Genomic DNA, 24,406 nt, shown 5'->3' on the forward strand with positions numbered 1-24,406 from the left:
TCCTTAATATTTTATCACAATTGAACTATTTTTAAAAAGGATGGTATGCAAGCGAAGATAGCAAGCTCTCAAGTCAAGAAGAAATTACATGTGGAAAAGACACAAATTTCCTTCATAAAGGTTTGAATTAGTCTCCCTCCAAAGCTGGCAATTAATATCTTAAGCAATTAATAAACTGAAAAAGGAGGAGAGGCATTTAGGTCGAGTGTCAAAGCAGAATATACAACAGTATTCTTCTTATGATAACTTGTTTTGACCAATTGACTTGTAAATGTTTAGTTTGCCTTATTTCTGTACCTCTAGAAAATTGAGAGTTGATATACTGTTATTTTTCCCGCATGATGCTATAAATTTCAAATGCCATTATTAGTAGCCATTCTAAGACGGCTCTTGTTAACTCTAACAAAGGAAGCTAATGGGAACATAATCAGGACATTCATAGTTAACAAGTCAAGATACCTTGATTCATAAGATGTAAAATGAGGAAATCTGCTTCGATAATAATAAATTCTTGTGTTTGGAAAGATCATCTTAGTTTAAAAGCTGCTCTACTTAGAAAAGTCCAGGGTAAAAGCTAGGTAAGTGTAATTTTTTATATTCTTCAAAATTTAAATTTTGTGACTTAGAGTTCCTTCCAGTCATAATTTTAAATGTGAATTAGTATATTTCCCTTCAAATTATCCTTTGGGAATGAAGCCAGAGAAGCATGGAAGCATTTTTTTCATTTCATTCTCCTACATCACAGTCAAGAACAGATTTTATCAAGGGGGACTGAAGAGTAGTCTGTTTTTCTGTGGAAGTTGTACAACTTAAGGCAGCCAGGCCTTCACAGTACAGCTAAGATGCATTTTCCACATAAGCTATTGTTCTTGAACTTGCTTGTATCTCCTTTGTTGAAAAGGTAGCAGACTTTTCTTTTCTCTTTACAAATGTCTTGGAAGAAAATGTTGCATAAAATTTGCCAATATTTTAGTGACAGTTGTGTGAATTGCAGAACAGTTAAGGAAACCTGGTCATGATTCCACTTTTAGCATGTCCTGGTCAGTTTATGCTTTCAGGTTTGGTACTCCAGGATGCAAAAGTATATCAAATTAGGCAAAGGCTGTGCCCTCATGGAGCTGGCAAAAATAGATAATATGCAAACAAATAAATATAGCATATGTCTTTGTAAAAGTTTCCTGGTATTACATCACAATGATATATATTAATTTACTTAATCAATCTCTCCTTTGATTGGGTTGTTTTCATTCTTTTATTTTAAACAGTGCTGAAATAAACATCCTTTTGTGTATTGTTTGCACATTAGCAGAAGTATTAGGTTTCTTGATCAATAAGGATTTCTTCTTAGAATCCAAAGGGACTAAGAATATATGGATTTTTTTCCCAAATAGTTCCTCAAAAAGTTGTAGAAGTTTAAATCTGTGACTCCACTGACCACAGTTTATAAAAGTTTCTCTTTCCTTATACTCCTCCCAACAATAGATTTTATCAATATCTTAGGCTCCTTTTCATTAATTTGATAGGCCAGGAATTTTCTATGCCTAAATACTGTGTCTTTATTGGAGGATAAACAACTTTTCATGTATTCATTGTCATTTGTCTTTCACCTATGGTGAATTGCCTCTTTCTTTACTGAGTTACTAATTGGTTCTTAGAGTCTTTATATATTATGATAGTTGTCTTCTGTCTATTAATATATGATGGAAGTATATTTTCAGTTTTATGTGTGTTTTCACATCATTCCCATATTGATATTTTACACATTTTCACTCATTCTCTTACTGTATATGTAGATTATTGGAAATAAATCAATGTGGGCAGATTAAACATGATAATTCTGTCAAATGATTGAGGAGAATATTTTTTTCTTGAGGTAAAGAGGCTGAAGTCAAGGTAGAAAATGAAGCAGAATTTAAGACACTGGTGTCATGTGCGACTGCAGAATGCAATCGATGACACCCCTTTTTTTTAAGTAAGTTAGGTCTTATGGAATTTTTTTAAAATTTAAGAACTTTACTGGAGGTTTTAAAGATGTTTTTAAATATCTTTCAGGAAGGATTTACTTTTATAGCTTTGAGATTAAGAGGCTCTTCAGAGAATTTATTTCTGGCGAAACTAAATGCTTCTAGCCCCATCTTTTTGGTAATTCTTAACATTCAGACCACCTTACAGAAAATACTAGGAAATAAATAGCCCAAAATTTTCCCCATGTTTGACTATTCTATACCCTCACTTTTTGCATCCTGTAGTTTTATGAAAGTTAGGCAATATTCAATGTAACTTTTTATAGAAAGGTGCATATTTTCAAAAAAATAATTTACCATTAACTGCAAATATTTTCATGAAATTTCCTGGCTCACATTTAATTAAGACAAGTATTGTACTAAAAGGAACTCTTAGCTTCATACTTTCCTAGAAAATCTCCCCCCAAAATGACTCATTCAGTTACTGTTTTTGTTCATTAAAAAAAAAAAGACAAGAGAATACCAGTATTACAATTGTCAGTGCATTAGCAGTCTGTAACTGGATATGATCCTGATACGCTTTATAATAGTCAAGGTAGATTCTTTTTAAATGAACGAATACTGAAAAAAAAAGTTATTCCTAATCCTGAATGAGACAATGATGATTTATTTCTGGCCAAATGAATATTTTCCAGGACATTTTCCAAAGTAGCAAAAGTCTATCTAGAAATAGAGGCTTTAATTGTTACTCATGTTCTGGAGTTCCAGGAATCCTGGTGATTCATCTTAAGTAAAAAGTCATTTTTCCATTTAAATATGCACCATGACATTCATGTAGTACATTTGCCAGAGATTGCAAGATTTCTTTTGATGATTGTATAAACTAGTTCTCCAAATTCAAACCTGGGCAGTGTATGCTTTCAGTGAGGAAAGAAGATGTCCAAGAATTTTTCAACCAGCACTTAATCCACCTCCTGAGAGTCAGAAGAATAGGTGCAATTAGAGGCCTGTCAGGAGGGAGCCCTTCAGTACAATTAAGAATGTGTGGTCTACTTTGATAAGCTACTAATCAGCTGTCACCCAATATTATTCAACGTGTTTGGCTTATCGTATGTGTATTGTTGATTCATGCTCCGAACCAAAGCTTCCAGATGTGTGATTCTAAATGGTAACCTTAGCAGAAGAGTTCTTCATATATGCCACTTGCCCACACTTATACAGGTCTTAGAAACAAATGCATCTTTAATGAAGGGCCTGAGCTCCCTTAAGGAAAAGGTACCAGGCTTCCTTAACACTCCCCACAAGTCATTCCAGAAGACACAAAACATTGCTCTCCACCTTAAGGTGCAAAACAGCGTGCTGCCCCACCTTGTTACTATTAATAGACATTTGCTTAGTGGCCATCTGTATCCACCTATTGTCATGCCAGACCTGGCCGGATTTCAGACTCTTCCCCTTTAATTCCCAGCTGGTTATGACCGCTGAGCTCCTGGCTGAAAAACCAACACTCATGTTTGCTTTGAGAGCTCATGTGTCTTCATGAGTGGTCCTATCCAGAAACAAAGAAATAAAGGTTGGTGTAGGAGAAATAATAATGAGGCATGAGGAAAGTGGGGGATTAGAATTGGTACTATAAATTAGACTTCTAGAAACTTAAGAAATAATTCAGCTTCTAAAATATTTATCTGTTTTCAGAGTTATTTAGGTACATTATTTTACTTGATCTATTAGACAGGGTTTTTTGATATTTGGTTCAAATATTGATCAGATTGACCAGATGAATTCCTCTCTCCCTTCTCAGGAAAAGCAAAAGTATTGCCATTTTGATAATAAAAACGTATAGCGAAGTGCAAGGTGAAGCAATGTCCAGATGCTATGAATAAAATATACCTCTTTCTCCAAGTAGCCCAGATTTTCGTGATACCTATTTCTCTGTATCTATGAGCTGAAAATGCATTCCTGCATTTTTAAAACCTGAGTTGTTTTTGGTAGACAAAGTAAAATGTCTCATCTTTTTCCTCTCTCTTTTTTAACTGAGTTGCATTAAAATCTTCTATTTGGTTCTACCATGTTGTTTTAGAAGCATATGTGCATTCATACACACACCTCTATGTTCAGCATTGACTGTTATAAGCTAAGATTCTATAAAATATAAAATTATCCTGTGGGCCATTTCTGAAAGGAAAGGCTCTAACCTTTGTAGCCTTGGACTATGTTTACAGCATGCTTTTCGAGCTTCTCCTTCGTGTCTCCGAGGCAGTCTTCAGTGAAACAGCCTCTTTCCAGATTATTTCATTCAGCTTCCCAGTGAGCTCATAAACCCAGGCCAGGCCCCTGACAATTGAGGCAGGGTCCAATGCTAAGGGAGTGTAATTTTTACTTTTTCCACATGATCTATTTGCCCTTCACTTCACTTTCTATGTGTAGATCAAGTCTGACATTGGGAGCCCCAAAACAGAAGTTGCTGACATGCAAAATTATTTTCTTCTTCAGTGGAAATACTTCTTTCTGAATTGTATAAACAGAGTGCCTGGCCTTACGGTTGCATTGATTTCAGAAAAAAAAGTCTTCTAATAGTACAATTCCCCTTTCCTCCAAGAACCCACAGATTTGTAAGGTGTTGCTAACTGACATTTTGAGAGCAGTACTTGTAATCTGCAGCATTCTCGGGCAGTCCTGGTGCTTTCCCTGCAAAGGGTGGATCACTTAAGAAAATAGTAAGGTTCCTTTACCCTTCATTTCTGTTTACTTAAAAAAGTTAATGTAACTTCTAAGACTACTTTAGCACTCAGCAAATCGAGATCACCTTGTATTTTTAATAAGAGATTATATATGCTATTACTGTGAAAGCTTTCAAATTGCTGCAAACATAAATAGATTCTCCACTGTGAAATACAGCATCCATCATCACTAAATGAGGGGCACTGTAGCAACCCTTTTCTGCCCTGTAGTAACCCTTTTCATGGTTATAAAAAGGTGCTGATTGGCTTTTATTTATGCTACATATTTAGGGTAACCAGCAGAAGCGCTAAACTCATTTATCTGGCACACTAGGCTGGTAGTTCAAGGAATGGAGAATCAGAAATGTAACAGAATAGCACTGAACAATTTGAAACTCACCCAACACCCTATCCTCTACTCAGTAAATTACAGGGCATGGAAACATGTGTGTTCCTATGTGCATTCCCTTTCCCAGGGGTCTTCAGACTTGTCTGTTGCCCAAGAACTACTCAATGCTGGAAAATCCCTGATTCCTTGTGTGGGAGATTATGTTCATCTAAGAGTTGTTGAAAAGAGTTGATTGTTTCTTTTGGCTTCAGAAAGTAGTCAGCATCAGACTGAGCATTAACAATGATGTTTTACCAGCAGTGACTATGGGCAGGGTTAAATAATCACTTCGAGATAAACAGGTTTCAGAGTATATAAAAAAATATCTCTAAGCAGTCTAAAGATTGGAAGGACTGAGTTGTCCTAAACCAAATTTTAATTGCTAATAATAATCAACATAGTCTTTGCGTGCCAAGACTCACTTCAGGGTCCTCACCAAATGCTTCTTCTTCAGGAAACCCCTTTTCTGAATGATCCTTTCACCTCGCCAGTGAAGTGGTTTATCTGTTCTTGGAACTTTCATCTGTATGGGCACTTACTCTGTGTCAGGCAGTATTCCAGAAGTTTGTGACACAGTGATGAACAAAGTAGTCAAGACCTTTTCCTCAAGGAATTTATACTCTATTGAAGGGAGACAATAAAAAACAAATAAGTAAATAGGTAAATAAGACAGTTGCAGGCTGCAGTAATGGCCCCAGAAGAGACACAGTGATGTGCCAGAAGGTAATAGAGTATGGACAAGGAGTAGGTCGTACTTAGATGGTCTGGAGGCCTCTGGAGAAGGTGATAGGTGAACAAAAATCTGAAGAATAAGGCAGAACCATACAGAAAGAAGGAAAGAGCATATATTGTTGCTGTTAATAGAAACAGTTATGTTGTGTCCAGAATTCTATTGGATAATAAACTCATTGGGCACAGAAACTGTTATTTCCTGGTCTTTCTATATCCTTCTGCATCTGATTTGGGCCTTCATGTAGGATTTGCCTCAGGAAGTACTTGTTAAGCCAGGTAGATTCATCTTGATGGCAATAGGAGAGAACTGTTGTGAGGTGTGTTCTGCCCCACTCTTTGATGGATAGTCCAAAAACTTCTAAAATAAGGAATGAATGTTTGATTGGATCAGTTTGCACACAACTGTGCTAATACCTTTTAAACATAATAGTACCTAAATAGGAAAGTAGGCAGCCAACTGAATGATGCTTATGCAATAGAAGCTGTTTATTTAGCTAGTCATTATGTTCAAGAAAATACACATGACTCAGATTCTATCCTCCAAATCAGACAAACTGGTTAAAAGTCTCTTCTGTGGGTCAAGGTTAAGTTAAGGGATTCACAACTTTTTCTACATTGCATTTCAGCATGTAGAACGTACTGTTGCTTAATTATTCTGTCTCTTATGAGCTCTTCCTTCATGATTTAAGTGAGGGGAAGAAAATAATATTTATTTTAATAAAACCAGACTTGTGAGAGCTGGGACGGACTGAGAAGAGAAGAATCATCATTAGGATCTGGAGCAAGGATACCTGAATTCATAGTCCTGCTACTTACAAGCTGGGTGATCTTGGGCAAACTATTTAACCTCCCTGTGATTCAGTTTCTTTAGCTGCAAAATGGGATGACAACACTAATGGTCACGTGATTTGAGTGAATTAATGCATGTAAACTACTATGAAAAGACCATGGCACATATAAAGAGTTGTAAAAAGTGTTTTATATCATTATTTAATTCAGGTCTCAGACTCCCCATGAACCACATTCATTTCCCAAATAAACTGACTGGCATGATGTTTCAAATTTTTTTCCTAGTTGGTAATGTTGAGGAAGAGTTACTTCATGAAACAACTATATTTTCTGTGTCTTTTGAAAAACTAAGCAGTCTGGGCTTACATAATTCTTAGGCAACTATTAGCAGTATTTGAGCAGTGACCATCCTTTTTACACTGAGCCTGTCCTCTCCAATTTACTGTACCCTCCACCATTCTCTATTGCTTCTCTGACACTAAAGGCCATCCATTAATATTAACAAGCTGTACGTATTTGAGCTTGCTACCCCTCTCTTTCCAGAGTAAAAGAGGTCTTACGGATTTCATATTCATGTTGGATATGCCAAGTAGAAGTGAGGAGCAGGCAGACAAGAACAGAGAGCAGTCGCAGTGAAAAATCCAGCTAATTGTATGCTCTTAAAATTTAAATCCTTTAAAGAAATTATGTCAAAGTTATAGCCATGTACTATTTAATTTTTAAAAGATTTATATTCCATTCTTTGTTTTGAATATCTCTATTGAAATGTCTCATCCATTATTTCCATGCATTCAACTTCTTGAAAAACATTCATTCTGTTGAGCTCAAGCAATACTTACTGTTTATCATGTAGCAGGCACTTCCTTCCACTAACAAAGGACTAGTGTGATTAAGACATTGTCCTTCTCTGGAAGCTTATTGTCTACTGATCGAGACAAGTTCACAGAGAGATGTCAACATGTATACTAAAGTATTCTCTACTTTTTTTTTTCTCTTTATCTCAAGGGGAGTTTATGTCACCCTAAATCCACTCCCCATATGGAGCTGTGAAATGAATTTTAGCTAATAAACATAAAATTTTTAATATTAAAAAAGTTTTCATTTGAACCATGTTTTTGTCAAGTGACTTTCACCTCTCAGGAAATCTTATGTTTGATTTTTACATAAATGACAGTGAGCAAACTGTAAGTAAAAGCAGCATTTCTCCCTCTGTTTTCTGGCTTCACTAATGAAGAGAATTTGTTTTGAATTGTGCAGTGGAATATACCTTGTTGGGAAGTTCAGAGTCCTGTTAAATGTTTAAAGACATGCTGGCAGCTGGAGTTTCCATAATGTAATCTGAGCAATCATTTCCTGGGAAGGTTCCACACTTGCTGAGTCATTAATTTAACATACCAGGTTAAAAAACACATCCACTCTCTAGAAAAGCAAGACACATAGTCTTTGTAAATAGGTGCTGGGTGCGTATGTTTTTGAGTTTAGCAGTAATTTAGATAAACACTATTGGTATAAGGATGTTACAGATGCTTCACAAAACTATAGACTTTAAAAATTTTTTAATCTTTATAATCATTATTTATCTAATCTTTAATCCTGGCTTTAAAATTCAGCTTCTATCATTTTTCTGTTCTCATATTCTCTCCCATCCATTACACAGAGAACAAAAAAGAGACCTATCTACTTTCTATCACCTACAATTTGCCAAATCAAATCATTTACATCCACCCATCCCAATTCTATCCTTGAATCCAAATACCATACTTGACAGTTGTGTCAATTCTCACAAAAGTTCCACACCTGTAACTTGATCCAAACTCCTCCACTCAGGAAGAGAACAATTCATAGGACCATTGGCTAATGTAAAACTGTAAATTTTTAGAAGCATCTCTGCCTGCATATGCTTTCCATAATTATAGAGAAGGGAATTTTAGATCTGTTCTGCAAATTTTGAGCCAGTTTTTGCTCTGAGCATAATAATGGAGCAGAATGAAGCAAAATGTAGCTGTTCCCTTTCCAGAGCATTTCAACTTTCCTCCCTATTCCTGTAAAAAACAGTTGTCTGCAGATTGCCCAGGTTCACCAAATGCACCGTGCCAAACTGGGAAAGCATGTAAGAGTGGAATTTAACTTAAACACCATTTAGTTAATCTAGTAAAACCTTTACTAGTGTTGATGTGGGTAAGGAAGAATTTTATCTTTACCAGAGTTAACTTGAAGAAAGATCTTACTTAAAACTGTAGAGTACTGTGCACATTATAATCATACAAATATAAAATAAAATGAAAAAAAATGAAGTTAATAAAGAAACAAAATAATACTTTATCTCTTCACTGTATATAATAATGCATTAAGTGCAAAAAAGCCTGGTTATTTAAGTCAGTATTACCCTTTGAATCCAAGTCTGGCTTTATGTTGAAGTTACCGTAAAGTCCAAGCTACTTAGATTTAGATCAATGAGGTTTTTAAAGCATCTGTTTCCTCTAAAATGACTAAGTTCTAAATTTTTGTCTATGCTGCAACTTGGCATATCAAACAAAAATTATTATAATTAAGGCTTTCTGGTGTACATGCCTTTAAATAAAACTTCACATCATAATTGAAATTATACATTTTTTGTTTAAAAAAATAACAGAATATTAATAATGAAAAATGTATCACTGAATCTGAAAATCCTTAGAAGTGTTTGGTTTATATTCACATCAGCAGAAATATTTTTAAAGGAATAATTGGGATGACTATGGAAATGGTGGTTCTTAAACATTTATGTAAACAGCGATAAATATTTATTACAGGGCAGTGGACTTACTTCACAGGCTTTTGTTTTCCTGTTTATTTTATAATCTGTTATATATCACTGAAGGGCTGGTTTTATATTTCGATTGGAGAATAAACATAAGTATTTACAAAGCCATCAGGTAGTGACCCAGTCTTTCTTTTTCTTCTTAGCATCGCCTCATGATAAAGTACACACAAATGTATGTGTGTAACTGATGGAAACATATACTATAATTCTGCAAACAAAACTTCCGAAGGCTTCTCCACTCTTGCCTTCCCAAAGTGTTTGTTATCTAATCAAATTGAACAACCCAACCTCCTTCCGGTAGTAAATCAGTTCCCACATGAAAAGTCACCATGCATGTACCCCCTCTTTTAAAGATTTTAAAGCTTTGCCTTTTCATTTAGAAATATAGGCCACATTGAAAATAATTATGTTCGAACAGTAACAAAAGGTAACGAGAAGTATTTCTGGCTGTGTTGCTAGTTGATTTTAATTTCAAAAATATCATGAATGACAAGAGGGCACTCTTTATTAATGCTATTAAAATCTTAAATTGCTCTTAAATCTGAAATACTATGAAAGTCTTAATTTCTGGCACTATAAATTATGCAGTTTGTGAGTCATTATTCTGTGCCAAGAACACATGGCTCTGTGAACCTCACCATGGCCTGATTATGTGTGTGGTGTAGTCTCTGGGCCACAAAGTGACAGCCAGTTTCTTCTCCCTAAACTCATGTAACATTTTCAACTTCTTTATGTAATCCTGCCTTGAAGGAAATAAATGAAATGACTCATAGTTTAAGGCAGTGTTTATGTGAATGTTACCAGGTTGGATGAGAAGAGAACATTTCTTTTTCTCAGATTGCCTCCATGGTATAGTAAGTAACCCTCTGTAAAACTGGCTCTGTTAGCACAGCCTAGAATTAGGTATCTTACATTAAGGAACATAACTGAAGAGTGATTTGATCAAATTTTCATAGGATTTTCCAAATCTGAGAACATTTCAAGTCTGCTAAGAAAGTGTGACCTCAGATCAACATTTATTCTGAGTGTTAAAACTTCCCAACCGTGGAAAAATATCACTTTTTATTTTCGTCTATGCTTAAAACTGGTATGTTGGCTATAATTACTCAAGATGGACACATAAAACAGGGACCTAACTCTGTGGGTTTAATTATTTTTCAATTCTGTTGAAGATATTCAATATATTCATGATTCTGGTTTGGCCATCCTTTGGTCCATCTTTATAAACTTGTAGACTTCTCTGTAATAATTGAGCCTTTCCAGAGTAACTATGCTTTATGGTTTTCTTTTACTGAATTGCAATTACAAATATAACTGTAGACCTCAAGCCCCTATTTAGAACCTCATCTCAAATTTCTTTTTACCACAGCTAGTGAATCTGCAAAATCAAAATTTCCCCATTTTGTAATGAATGGTGTTACCCTTTGGTGCAGATAGGCATTGAAATGGGTGGAAATTGTGTATAAATGTCATTTATTTCTCATCCTGTCAATAACTATTCCAAACTTGAAATTAACTGAGTATGGTGATAATACAAAGGCTCTGGAGGCAAACAAATGTAGGTTCATGTTTTGACGCACTATTTGTCAGCAACTGACCCAAAAGGAAGTATTTAATCTTTTTGAGCTTAAGTGACTCAACTGTAGATAGCAAGGCCTGTGTAAGTTCCCTAACATGATGATCACTAAGAGTAGGAACTTAACAAGTGAGGTAAATAATTTTATTACCTATTAAAAGATAATTCAGTTCATCTTTTTTTCTGACAATTCCAAAATATGTTTATTCTGATGATTCTCGTGTTTCCCTGATATCAAGAGATACCATGAAATTGTCTAAAACAGAGGCATAATTATAGCCAAAACACCAATATTTTTGTGTCTTCAAAGGCCACTAGTTGCTATGTTTTTCAATTATAAAAATGATGGTATAATTTTAACCCTTTACTTTTATGGTTGAGAAGTAATTTAGAATCATATTTATTTTTTTCTTTGAGAGAATCCAAAGAAATTGTAGCACTTTTCAGATGTAGTACTATGTGGGCAACTTGAGTGGATTTACTTTTCACCTTCTGTCTTCCTGAACCACTTGCATTTTCTAACCACGTTCATGTAATAGTTGAGAAAATGTCAGTGAAGTGGTATGTGCAGTGGGGTTAGTGACCATGTTTGTGTTTGCTTTCAACTTAATTTTTCTATATTAAAACTAATTGTTACTTTTTAAAATCCAAAAATTATTTGAAAGCCCTAGAAGTCAGGTTCAAATATCCTGATCTCCAGTAGTCTTATTTTTAGACTATACAAAAACAAATTAATTGAAATAAGAAAATAAAAGCAGGATTAATTACCACATATAGTCCTGATTTATAGATAGCTTTAATTTATTTCTCTCACTTGCTTAAGGATCAAACCACTAGTAAATAGTAAAGCAAAATGTGATTTAGAAATACATAAATATATACATCAAATAATATCTTACATCTTATTATTCTTTAATATTTTTCAAACATTTAGCAAAAGTCACCATCAGAGTCATTTATTGGTCGAGAGAAGAGGTCGAATTCTCAGTCCTATATTGGCCGGCCAATTCAGCTCGACAAGATTTTGATGTCTAAAGTCAAAGTGCCGCACACGTTCGTCATCCACTCCTACACCCGGCCCACCGTGTGCCAGTACTGCAAGAAGCTTCTCAAGGGGCTCTTCAGGCAGGGCCTGCAGTGCAAAGGTAAGGATGTTCTTGCCACCAAATATTTGTCACCTGCCAAACTTTGACCCTTATATTAATCCTCAAACCTCATCCACTTGAAATTACAATTTTTTTAATTTCACGAGTTCTCTTTGATGGATTCTTGGTTTTATTTGTTCTCTTTTAAAAATCACCATGATTAGATTGCAGATTCAACTGTCATAAACGTTGTGCATCAAAAGTACCAAACAACTGTCTTGGCGAAGTGACTCTCAATGGAGGTAAGTGAAAGATCAGCCGTCATCTGCTTCCTCCTGGGTGGAGGGGTGTCAGTTACGACTTAGAAGAATATTTCAACTTCTTTTTTCTGTTCAGATACTTGTGACCCAGTCCAGAGTAAACCATGGCCTTGATTTTTTCTAGTTTACTAATGTAGGAAAGCACCCATAATTGAGTTTTGATAAAAACAAAAAGATTTTCTTGATTTTTACACAGTGTACGGCTAGTACTGAAAATTTGGAGGTCCAGAATTTCTTCCCCCAACTGTCTCTTTTAACACTTCTGACCTAGTTTGTTCATAAATGTGAAAAATGTTGGAATGCCTGCAAATTACCCCCAGTCTCTCTTCAGTCTCTTTCCCCATCCTTCTCATTCCAAGCTTCGAGACAAAAGTGATGTTTTTTCCCTTGTCTGTCAAGGAACCACAGAGATGGACCCATCAGAAATGCTTGCTTGCTTCATCCAGTTACTTCTGTTATATATGTGCTTGAAAACCTGAATTTTTAATGTTAATAAAAGAACTTTAATTCAACTCTCGACTAAAATCAAGACCGTGTAGTGTATTAAGAAAGAGAGTTTATTCAGAGTCAAGTTGAGGTATATAACTCTGGAAGTTAGAAAGTTCTGAGTGACTGTTCTGTAGCTCTTTGGAGACAGTTTATATGCAGTCTACAGGGAATATGTGAAGAAAAGCTGCTACACTAACACATCAAGCAGGGCATCAAGGGTGTGTCGGGTCAGTGTCTTTCAAGGACAGACACGTTCTGGCGCTGTCAGTGTCTGAGAGGAGGCAGAGTTTAGGAGGGTTACTCATTTTCCTAAAGTATGAGAGCCAGATTCCGGTTCAGTTTTGTCTTCTTTGAACATTCAAGGCTATTTATCCTCTTGGCCCTGGGAGGGGGTGCTGTGGCAGTCTTGCTGAACTGGGTGAGGATGGCTGTATGGCATCTTCACAGCTCAGCATGACTTGCCCTGGCAGACTTAGGGCCTCTACACCTTGCATAGCTTTCATTGCCTGTGAGGCCACCACTGGGGGACCACGAAAATTTCATTTATATCACACAGCCAATTAAAAATACATATCATTTTCTATAATTTGGTATATTACTTTGGAAAAACTCTTAACTGCATTGATTAACTCTGAAGGACACCTAAGAAAAAAAGTATCTTGTCCCAAAAGAACAGCTCACATTTTCTTCCCACATAGTATTCCTAATGGTTCTTAGCAAAACATTTGACTTACTACAGCATGCCAGCTTTTTCCATAGACAGTGGACTGCTCTAGACATTCAGTCAGACATCAGTTTTCTGATTCCTCTGGAAAGAAAATAGTAATCGAAGATCACAGAAACAGTTCAGTATCTTTGTTGCTAAAACACTAAAGAACAAGTGATCTTTGCTATAGAACTTTCTTCTGTGGAAGAAATATATACCTAGAAGAAGAAGAGGGGAAGTCTCTTTAGGAAGACATTCCTATACTAGTTTATGCCTTGGAGATTTGTGAATTATCTGCCAAAATGGAAAGCTCAGCAGTCTTCCCTTTTCCTGTGGCATGTGGTATTGACTTTGTTCAGGCCCAGGAAATGTCACTGTGTTCTTGATAACTAGAACTGAAGGGGAATAGTGCAGTTTTTTTAATTTTGTTAAGTACTTTGAAATTGCATTTTCCCCATACAGCTAGAAAATCTGGTAAAATGTGAATTTTCCAAGCTTGGCAGGCTAAGGTCTTTGATCAATCTATTTTCAAATTTTAAAATAACATCCTGCATTAGTAAGTAATTATAATTAACTGCAAGCCATAAACTGCATAATGACAGGATTCAGTATATCTTAAGCACTTAGAAGCTCCTGCTTATATGACCAGTTTAATGGAATACATGGCATAAAAACCAACTGGAATAATAAGAATCCATGAGTCTGAGTCTTGCATATGAATATTTCTTTCATCCTCTTGTCCTTACCAAGGCTGTGTTACTAAAATATCATCAGTTCCCTCTTCCCTCATGCCTGGTATCACTGAGCTTCATGGCACTTTGTGTCTAACCCACCCTTGGCTTCCTTCTGAGGCTCTCCATGACTTTTCATGTTTTAGGCTTAGGGGCATGAAAAATAAGCATCGGCTTGTACAATTATGTATTCAGCCTCTCATAATTTAGATACTGATGAGCTACAAAAATATGAAAGGGGAAGAGAAGATAAATTCTTCAAGTAACTGTTTTTTTAGTGCTTCCAATTGATTTGTTTTAGGATTGCCTAACTTTCTCTTAAGCCCTGGTTCCAAGATTCTAGGCTTATCTTCATGGGTGCCAAATAATTTTTTAGACTTGCTTAGCCCTGGGGCAGAGTCTGACGTGGTCATGGAGGAAGGGAGCGATGACAATGACAGTGAGAGGAACAGTGGGCTCCTGGACGACATGGAGGAGGCAATGGCTCAGGATGCTGAGATGGTGATGGCAGAGTGCCGGAATGACAGTGGGGAGGCTCAGGATGCAGACCCGGACCACGAGGACTCCAGCAGAACCATCAGGTGAGAGCCACGCTCCCAGTCTCAGTCCAGCACTGGGATTTCAAGCGGTGTTTACTATTTAAAGCTCTTTGATATTTTAATCTATTATAAAATAAATTAAAGTATGTGCTTAATTTGTTTATTTATGGGCTGTGTACTGTAGAGGAGAGGCTTTTAAGTTAGAAGGGCTAAATTCCCATGGAGAAATGTAGTTTGCATCCTTTCCTAGCGTTGCCTCATTCTTTGACCCATTATCTTTTGCGTGTGAAACACACTCATATTTGCCATCCACCCATTTACTACTAAATTAATGTTTATTCAAAACTCATTGTGTGGAAATACAAAGATCAGGGACCAACCTCAGAAGAAAGCATCTACTTTATAGCTGGCCCCTAATATACATATCATATATGTCTCCGTCTTCCTGCTCTTGATTTTATTTCAGGAGTCTGTGAAATTTTATATTTGTGATCTAACTATCTATATATCTGATTATTAAATGATCCCTGTTTTTTATATCAGGGGTCAGCACCCTGTGGCCAAATCAGGCTGCTGCCTGTTTCCTAATGAAGTGTTATTTGAACATAGCCATGCTGATTCATACTGTCTGTGGCTGCTTTTATACTGCAAATGGCAAAGTTAAGTATTGTGCAAAGCTTAAAATATTTATTAGCTGACCCTTTACAGAAAAAAATTTCCCAACTTCTAATTTGTATTATAAAGTTAATTCAAACTTTTGTGTCCATTTTACATATGCCGTGTTTATCGGCAAATTAAAATTGTTCATAGAGTAGAGCAATAAAATAATGGGATTTTTTTCCACTTAATGAAGTAAGAAATATTTTTAAGGTACTGGAAAATATTAATCTTATGACCCAACTGTCTTTTGAAGGTGTACTTTTCTTTAATATCAAAATAGGGAGTAGGGGATTGTGTTTGCATACACACTTTGGGGGAGGAAGGAAGAGACAGGAAGGAAAGAGGAAGAAAGAAATGGAGGATCAGATGATTCCATGAACAACAGTTATTTAGAAGTTAAGTTTAAAAAGTAGATTCTAATTTTTATGAAATTATCCAGAAGGAGACTTATATTCATATTAAGTGATATGATCTATAAATGATTAATATTTTGCCTGTAATATGGAAAAAAGGAAGCAAATAAGCTTTCTTGTGTGATTCTGAATACTGTTGCCTCAGTACACAGAGAGTAATCTACTTGATGTTTACCTGAAAACTGAACACTATGTACAAGTTCAACCCCAAAACTAAGATGCTTATTATCCTACTCAAGATTTCTAAAGTGAACATATAAAGTGCCTATCACTCACCAGAGTAGTATAGATTCTGAACTCTGGTACTCTATGATACATTTCACTAAAAATGGGATGTGAATTTTTTTAACTTTCATTTTTAAACAGCAGGAAAAAGGTTTTATGCAGAAAAGAAGATCTGTATCTAAAAACATTTCATTCCTAAAATATTTTGACTTTTGAAGCCCATCAACGAGCAACAATATCCCACTTATGAGAGTAGTGCAGTCTGTGAAACACACGAAGAGGAAAAGCAGCACGGTGATGAAAGAAGGCTGGATGGTCCACTACACCAGCAAGGACACGCTGGTAAGATCCAGCAGGCAGTTTCTCTTGTCTTGCTGGCTTTAATTAGAAGAGTTGCTAATGCCCTGTGTGGACCATGGGATGTGTGAGTTACCAGGAGCAAAGCTCCGTGCAGGTGCACCGCAGGATCTGCTGGAGCCCATTAACAGTCTGTGGGTATCAGATATAGTGAGCAAGCAACTTTTTAGTGCGGGCAGCAATCTCGGGGAAACAAATTCATTTACCTCTATTACTTGAGATGATCTTCAAACAACTTGGAGTCTGCCCACCATTTTACGGCAATCATGAAAATGACAGTATATGCTTTCAGAATGCTCCTCTGTGGTTCAGAATTAAAACGCACAGACACACGCACTGCACTTTAGGGAGAGTAAAAACAATGCTAAATTTTGTATACCTCTTAAATCCTTTATTAAGTGTTCATTTAAAAGCTAACTTATTCAGAAACATGGTAATCTTAAACTTTATTAGATAAAAACAACATATTTTTAATTTTTTAATATAATCTCAGTTGTTCACTACTCCAGATTTTAATAGTTGATGAATGAGATTGTACATGTGTGTAAGAGAAGAAATTTGATCTACGCTTCAATTAAACCAATTGACATTTGGTGATAAGTTTCTTTCTCAGTTACTGGTCGTGTTTTCCTCATGGCTATTTATAGGATTCCCATCATTTCTTTAGATAACTAGACACCCATAACCTAATCACTCTGTTTATAATCTCAGTCTCTTCTCGAGAGAGGTTTACATGACTTAGAAATCAAGTGAATACCATGTAATTCTTCCCAGACATGGTAAAATACTTAAAGCATATTTACTGTTTCTCCTGGTCTACGATTAATTGTGGAAGAGACCAAGAATAACATTAGGGCCTTTGGACTGAAAAGATTAAGAACACATACACACACATATACCCTAAAATCATGGAGCATATACCAAGGGTGAACAAGAGCCTTATCTCCAAATCATAGACATTTACATCTGGAGTGAGCTTCAGGGAAGGTAGTGCTTTAATGCACTCCCCTGACTTCGTTAAGTTGATGCCATGAAGTCAACCTTGCCATCCACAAAATATTCTTCAGTTCTGTGTAACATGCAGAATTCTTGCAACTCTCATGGAAACAAGAATACCTAGCTGGATCAGCATGGCATTCCTTATGTCCAAAAATAATAATGTGTATATATTAGTAAGCCTTTTTATTTTTATTTTTTTTAGTACAAATCCACCTTTAGCTCTTCAAGCAGTCAAATATATTTAAAAATACTTTTTTCTATTTACTGTCAGGCCCTAAGTGTCAGACATGGCGCTAGGTACTAATATATCATCTCCTTTTTTACTCATAACTCTGATGCAAATGTGCAGTTTTATCACACATTTGCTAAATGGTCACCTCCTGGAATATGAAGTTGAGTGAGGTCCAGAGCCCATGCACTCCCTGCCATCAGACTTATCTTCCCATTGGGAAAATGCTTTGATTTTGTCAATCTTGGGTATTAAATTTTAAGTTTTTAAAAGATCCTAAATCTAACTTGTGTTCCAGCGGAAACGGCACTATTGGAGATTGGATAGCAAATGTATCACTCTCTTTCAAAACGACACAGGAAGCAGATACTACAAGGTAAGGGTGGCTTTTTCCTTGATTGGAGCGTCATGCTGCCTCTTGGTTTCTCATGAGAATGTAGAGCATCAGAAATACAAAATACATCCAACAGACATGATCATTTTTGTACTTACTCCAAGAGGTATTTTTTCTTCTCTGTAGTTTACAAAGCTGGGGGAATTAGGTTGTGATCCCATTATAGTCTTCTGTGAATTTAAAATTTCCCTGAGGAGTGCCTCTGGCCCCATGGGATGGCGGGGGGTGGGGAGGGGAAACTTAATTGAGTATCTTTTTAGAGATGTGTGAATTTTAACTAGAAAATTGGAGGTCACAGCAGATTAGCTGCAAGTAAACTCCTGAAATCCACTACATCCAGCTTTTTTCTTTTTTTTTTCCATCTATAACCTTGAAGTGCATTGCTGGGAGTTAAGAAACATTGTATAATTTCTCCATGCATTGCCAATATTCATAAGAAGCACTTTCCCCTAGAGAAAACTTTGGCAGCAATTTTCATTCTGTCTCCCCACATGAAATAATACAGATGTCCCATAATATATCACCCAGTAAAACATGGTTCCAAAAGAAATTAATAGTGAAAACAGTATATATGTGCGCTTTCAAAATTAATGCAGGATCAAAAAAAAAATTAATGCAGTCTCAGGCACAGTGGATATGATTCTCCTTGGCCACCTCACACAGCTCTAACAGGAAGAGGAAACTTACTTAATTTCTAAATTAAAATTTTATTTTAAACATTATTATTTCTTGTCATTCCATGCCTGATGGAAGACAATGTGGCGATTAACTTTTTTAATATCAAAATTGTCTTAAAAGCAATTGTTTTTAAAACCAATCTCTGTGATTTTCCTCACTAAAACTATTTATTTGGCTATATTACATTAACATCTATCAAATCAAATCATATAATTCATTTTCAATGCCTTAAAGAATAGCTAAAATTTAAAAACACCATGCATACCCAATGGCATTTAAAGAGTGTTGTGATTCTACCTCACAGTTATACAAATTCACATTTAATAATTCTAGGTGTTAAGACTCTGATGCAGGTTCAAAATCATTCTTATTCATATTTATTCTTGCCCATGAACATAGTAAAAAAGTCACTTGAATTTCCTGGGAAAAGGAGATGGGAAGGTTTCCCCTCATAAAGGGATTTTTGAATTTTGCTTAGTAATATTCTGTGTTTTAGAAAACCATTTTATGTAAATGATGGCTGTTTGTAATGTCATTCCTTACTGGTCCTGGCATGAGTTTTATTTGAAAGTTTACACAACTGCGAAAATCTACATGTAGCCCTTTCTTCCACAGGAAATTCCTTTATCAGAAATTTTGTCTCTGGAACCAGCAAAACCTTCAGCTTTAATTCCTAATGGAGCCAATCCTCACTGTTTTGAGATCACTACGGCAAATGTGGTATATTACGTGGGAGAAAATGTGGTCACTCCTTCCAGCCCACCACCAAATAGCAGCATCCTCACCAGTGGCACTGGGGCGGACGTGGCCAGGATGTGGGAGATGGCGATCCAGCATGCCCTCATGCCCGTCATTCCCAAGGGCGCGTCCGTAGGTCCAGGAAGCAACTCGCACAGTGAGTCCGCTAGCTTTCTGCCTGGAAAACAGATGAAGAGAGCCGCCTGGGGGCCAATTTAGTTTATTGGAGAACATTCCAAACAAACAAAAAAAGCTGCTTCACATACTAAGATGTTCATTAAATTATCCTATTGATTTTATATTGAAATTGAACAAACTCATATAAACCTTATATATTAGGCAATAGCAGAGACCTACAGCTATTGGTCATAAAGGAAATAATCTAGTCAGCTTGATCTTGATCTGGAATGCCAGTCCTGCTATTTGCAAATCTTGAGTTACCACGTTCCTCCAAACCACCGACCGTGGTGCTCTGTGCAGGATACTTGGTGTGCAGGGTGCTTGGAGATCCTTGATGATATTATCCCAGGGAGAAATCTGTGCTCACCAAGAACGAGATAGATTTACCAAAATACAACTGGGATCAAGTACTGAGGATGAATTTTAAAAAGATATTTTAAAGGAATAGCTATATAAAAATGTAATTTTGAATTTCATAATGGCTATTAATGAAGCCTGTGGAAAAGTCTGTTTTTTCACATCATAGTGTGTTACCTGATGATCTGTCACAACTTTTTAATTGATCTCTACAACCAAAGTACATATTGATAGACTATAAATGCCTATTTTAGTACTAAGCAGTTCACATGAGATCTCTATAATGCCTAAACCTCCCCAACAGGTGAATGGCCATGATTTGCCTTTTTTACAGATGAGGAAAGCAGGCCCTGGAGAGAAAGAGTTGTCTCAGCTTGATCCACAGCTGCAAAGTGGCATGCCAGTATTTGAAACCAATTATTTATGACTCCAAACTCTAGATGACAAAATATTATTTTTCAAAGTCAAGTAGAGAGTAAATCTGCAATTGTAAAAGGAAATAAATATTCTAATAGACATTTTCTTAAAAAAAATCTAAATACTGTGATTTAAAAACAACCCTGCAGCTTGATTAGTAAGCATGGTTTACTTGTTTTGCAATTACCTCTCTTACTTCTTTTGTGTATTTTTAACATGTATTTCTAGGAGATATTTCTGTCAGTATTTCGGTATCAAATTGCCAGATTCAAGAAAATGTGGTGAGTATGAATCTACTAATATAAAACTTGGTGGTACTGTAATTCTTTATTGGAAAATAAAAGCATCATAAAATACATTTTTATTCATCCAACATTTTAATTTTTCAGTATTTTCTAGACAATAAAATAGGTCAATTTGGATCTTTATCTTCCATAATATTTTAGAAATGTTACATTATATGGATTCTTCCAGTGATTTTTCTGTAATCTGTTCTGTTGTGTAGAGAACTAAATACCTATTACTCATCTCAGATAAGCATTTATAATGCAATGCCTGAATTTTCATGTTTGCCCATCTTGGTACTAGAATTTTCATGGTAGATGTTACACAATTTCAAATTCAGTAAATTATTTGAGTTGCATGAGTAGCTTTAACATGCCTTTTATTCTCATTCCTTGATTGCTGTCATATAACAACGAGTTGCAAATGCTCTTCATCACTTGTACATATCAAGGAGACCCCAGAAATCTGCATAAATCAGACTGTATGGGTCCATAGTCTAACATCTCAGTCAACTGTGCTATATAACTTCAGCCTTTCAGCTCAGTTCTTGAAAATCATAGATCAGACATATTATGAAATAATTCACGCTCCGTAGTATGTTTGCTTTATTTGTTGTATTTTGACACTATGGCAGGTAGCCAAAAAGTAATAAACCCTTTTCTACATCATCTTGTGACTCAGACCTTTTACTCTACTTTGCCTGCTATACCTATGACCAAAAATGTTTACAACCATACTTATACTGATGTGAGTTTATATTTTAAAGAATAAACTCAGTAAAATAACTTCTGTGTAATGATTGAGATCAGGACTCACACACACATGTGATTGATTGGAAACTGTGATTATTTAACCTGAAATTTCTAAATACCCATCTCAATAAGCAAATCCCTTTTTGAATACTTATGGTAAATGCCACTGTATAGTTTTAAGTCTTATTTCTCTTTATTAAGACACATTTGATTGGATTTTAGAAAACCTCTGCTGCCTGAGAGCCGAATAATTTTCAAAACATTACGTAAATTGAAGAGTGCTTTATTATAGTGATATCTCAGATTTCATCTAACATTTATAATCTAATTCTTTACCTTAAAATATTTGTTAATATTTATGATATTTTTAATAAAATTATATAATTTATTAGGATTAACGTTTTGTTCCACTTCATGTTTGTTTTTCACTGGACTTATACGGCTAGGACATCAGCATAGTATATCAGATTTTTCCTGATGAAGTACTGGGTTCTGGGCAGTTTGGAATTGTTTATGGAGGTAGGTTAGTTTACTAGTATTTTTATTAATTTGAAATTTTAGCTGCTTGTGTATAGAAAAGTAATCATCTCCAAGAAAAATATAAAAGACAAGGCCTATGTATATTCATGGTTGTATGTATGTCTCTTGGTGTTTTACCTTTTAGAGATTTCTCTAGGGGTAGTCATTACTTGGAAAATTGGTATATTTCTGTTTGGAAAAAGAAATTTTTTTACTTCTAAAAATCTTTTTTTGTTTAAATATTGACAAACTTTGTGTACCATATTGTTTAAATATTGGTTTATTTAGACAAAATACTGAGAACCAAGGAAACTGTAATTCATAAGTTAGTTCTATTTCCTTTGAGCATATATTACCAGAACTCTATAGAAATCCGTTCATATAACTAGAAAAAAAATATTTTAATTCTGATATCTTTAACAATGTATGTGTTTCATTAAGGTTTGCATTTTTTAAATCTTTGAAGTGAAATACTAAATTTTTGCCTTTTTTTCTTATTATCATTTGGTAAATTTATTATTTTAACATCTACTATTTTAGATTCTAGACAATTCAATTATCTTTCAAGTCTTTAAGAAACATTTAATATTAATGTTTTACCTGCCTTATAAAATGACATAACTTTCAGTTTCTGAGGTGGGGTGCTCTGAAATAATTGCGAAGACTCAATATTATTTATGATAGTATAATATTATGCTGTTTTAATTAAAAACTAAGTTCTACTCTATTTACAAAATAAATCTGATTCTTATGAAATGCTTTTTTTGATGAGTCAGCAGCCATTGAGCTTTTTATTAATGCGTAACAATGTTGTACTAGGAGAGCAAGTACTACATAGAGTTTTGCTCTACAATGTAACAAATGCATGCAAAAAAAATCATGCTCCATAGAACATGGTAAGTACACATAAAGACACATAATGTGAGGCAGGCATGAGACAGCAGGGTCCAGGTGATTTGTAACCTTCAACACTGAAGAAGCATGCAGAGGTGGCCTCCACAAGGAAAAATGAAAAGTTAAGACTAGGCCCATATGGGATGAAGTAGGTGAGAACAGATCTTAGAAGAGAGGTTAAGTACTATAGTGACAAAGGATGAGAGACAAAAGAAGTGTGACCTTGAAGAGAGCAGTTGAGTTAAAGGGCTGAACTTTATACTCTTGGGATGGAGTTCGTAGTGAGTCAAGAAGTAGAGGGTGGTATTCAGGAAGCAGAGAATGTGAAAACCAGACAATTTGGTAGTGATAGCAAACAGTCTTGAAGCACTCAGAAGGAACAGTGAGGAGGGATATAGGGGAAACAACACCAATTTCACAGCAAATGTTGAAATAATGGACTTTCAAGTTAGTCTGTATGTGACAAAAATGTGAGTAATAATTAGTTCCATTTTCCATTTTTGTTTTCAGATTGATTTTCATTTTCCATTTTCAGAATGAGTTAACACTAGTAGATGCTTTATCACTACAAGATAGTAGTGCGGAAGTTAAGAGCTTGAGGGTGCCCTATAGATTCCCTGAAAGGTTTGTTGTGAGAATTAAATGGGATGTAGTCTATATAAAGGTCCTATCTTGTGGTGTGATAAGGATGATAGTAATGGTGATGAGAATCTAGGTTTTATGCACGTGTGTAGTTATCTGGGCACTGTGTGCACCTTACGTAATCTCATTTCATCTGCTTCTCACAACTCTGCATTGAAGATGAGGACCCTAGCTCAGAAAGCTTGAGTGATTTGCTCAAGATCACTGAGCTAGTAAGTGAAAGAGCCACGACTTTTACTCTTTCCATTATAATATGTATTAGTTTATCAGGACTTTAAAGTTATACTTTCATGAGGAGAGCACTTTGCTGGTGGTATGAATATTTTCTTTATTAAATAGCTCAATATCCTGTTTCTAAAATATATTTTTATGAGAAAATATCATGCTGTGAATACATATAACTTTTAATGGACATTGAAACAGACTTCTTTTGGTTCTAAATTGTGGCTAATTTTATAATACATATTTATTTAGAATAATGGAGCTAAGAAATGAAATCTTTATGGATGTAAATCAGAGCTCATCAGAAGGGTTAATTTATTCAGTGAAACATTAAAAAAATTCCTATAAGGGTCCTTATAAATTCTGGTGTTCTCTAATGTAGATGCTATTTAATAACATTATGTTAATATTTCCCTTTTTATTTTAAAGGAAAACATCGAAAAACTGGAAGAGATGTAGCTATCAAAATCATTGACAAATTAAGATTTCCGACGAAACAAGAAAGCCAGCTTCGCAATGAGGTTGCAATTCTGCAGGTACTGCTGTGTTTTTCATCTAGAGGCTGTAAAATACACCCTTAACTTCTGCAATACAAGGAAAAGT

General features: G+C 35.3%; 1 protein-coding gene across 1 annotated transcript in view; it reads left to right on the forward strand.

Annotated features, from left to right (window-relative positions):
- PRKD1 (protein kinase D1) overlaps positions 1-24,406 on the forward strand; it is a 324,013-nt gene that overhangs the window by 262,984 nt on the left and 36,623 nt on the right. Inside the window, exons 5-13 of the mRNA XM_036881284.2 lie at positions 11,907-12,117; positions 12,282-12,359; positions 14,680-14,884; positions 16,359-16,482; positions 18,024-18,101; positions 19,413-19,692; positions 20,718-20,770; positions 21,973-22,045; positions 24,233-24,339. Coding sequence (XP_036737179.1) covers positions 11,907-12,117; positions 12,282-12,359; positions 14,680-14,884; positions 16,359-16,482; positions 18,024-18,101; positions 19,413-19,692; positions 20,718-20,770; positions 21,973-22,045; positions 24,233-24,339 — 1,209 coding nt within the window. The remainder of the gene's footprint in view (positions 1-11,906; positions 12,118-12,281; positions 12,360-14,679; positions 14,885-16,358; positions 16,483-18,023; positions 18,102-19,412; positions 19,693-20,717; positions 20,771-21,972; positions 22,046-24,232; positions 24,340-24,406) is intronic.

Source organism: Manis pentadactyla, chromosome 11, assembly GCF_030020395.1.
Source record: "Manis pentadactyla isolate mManPen7 chromosome 11, mManPen7.hap1, whole genome shotgun sequence".
Taxonomy (NCBI): domain Eukaryota; kingdom Metazoa; phylum Chordata; class Mammalia; order Pholidota; family Manidae; genus Manis; species Manis pentadactyla.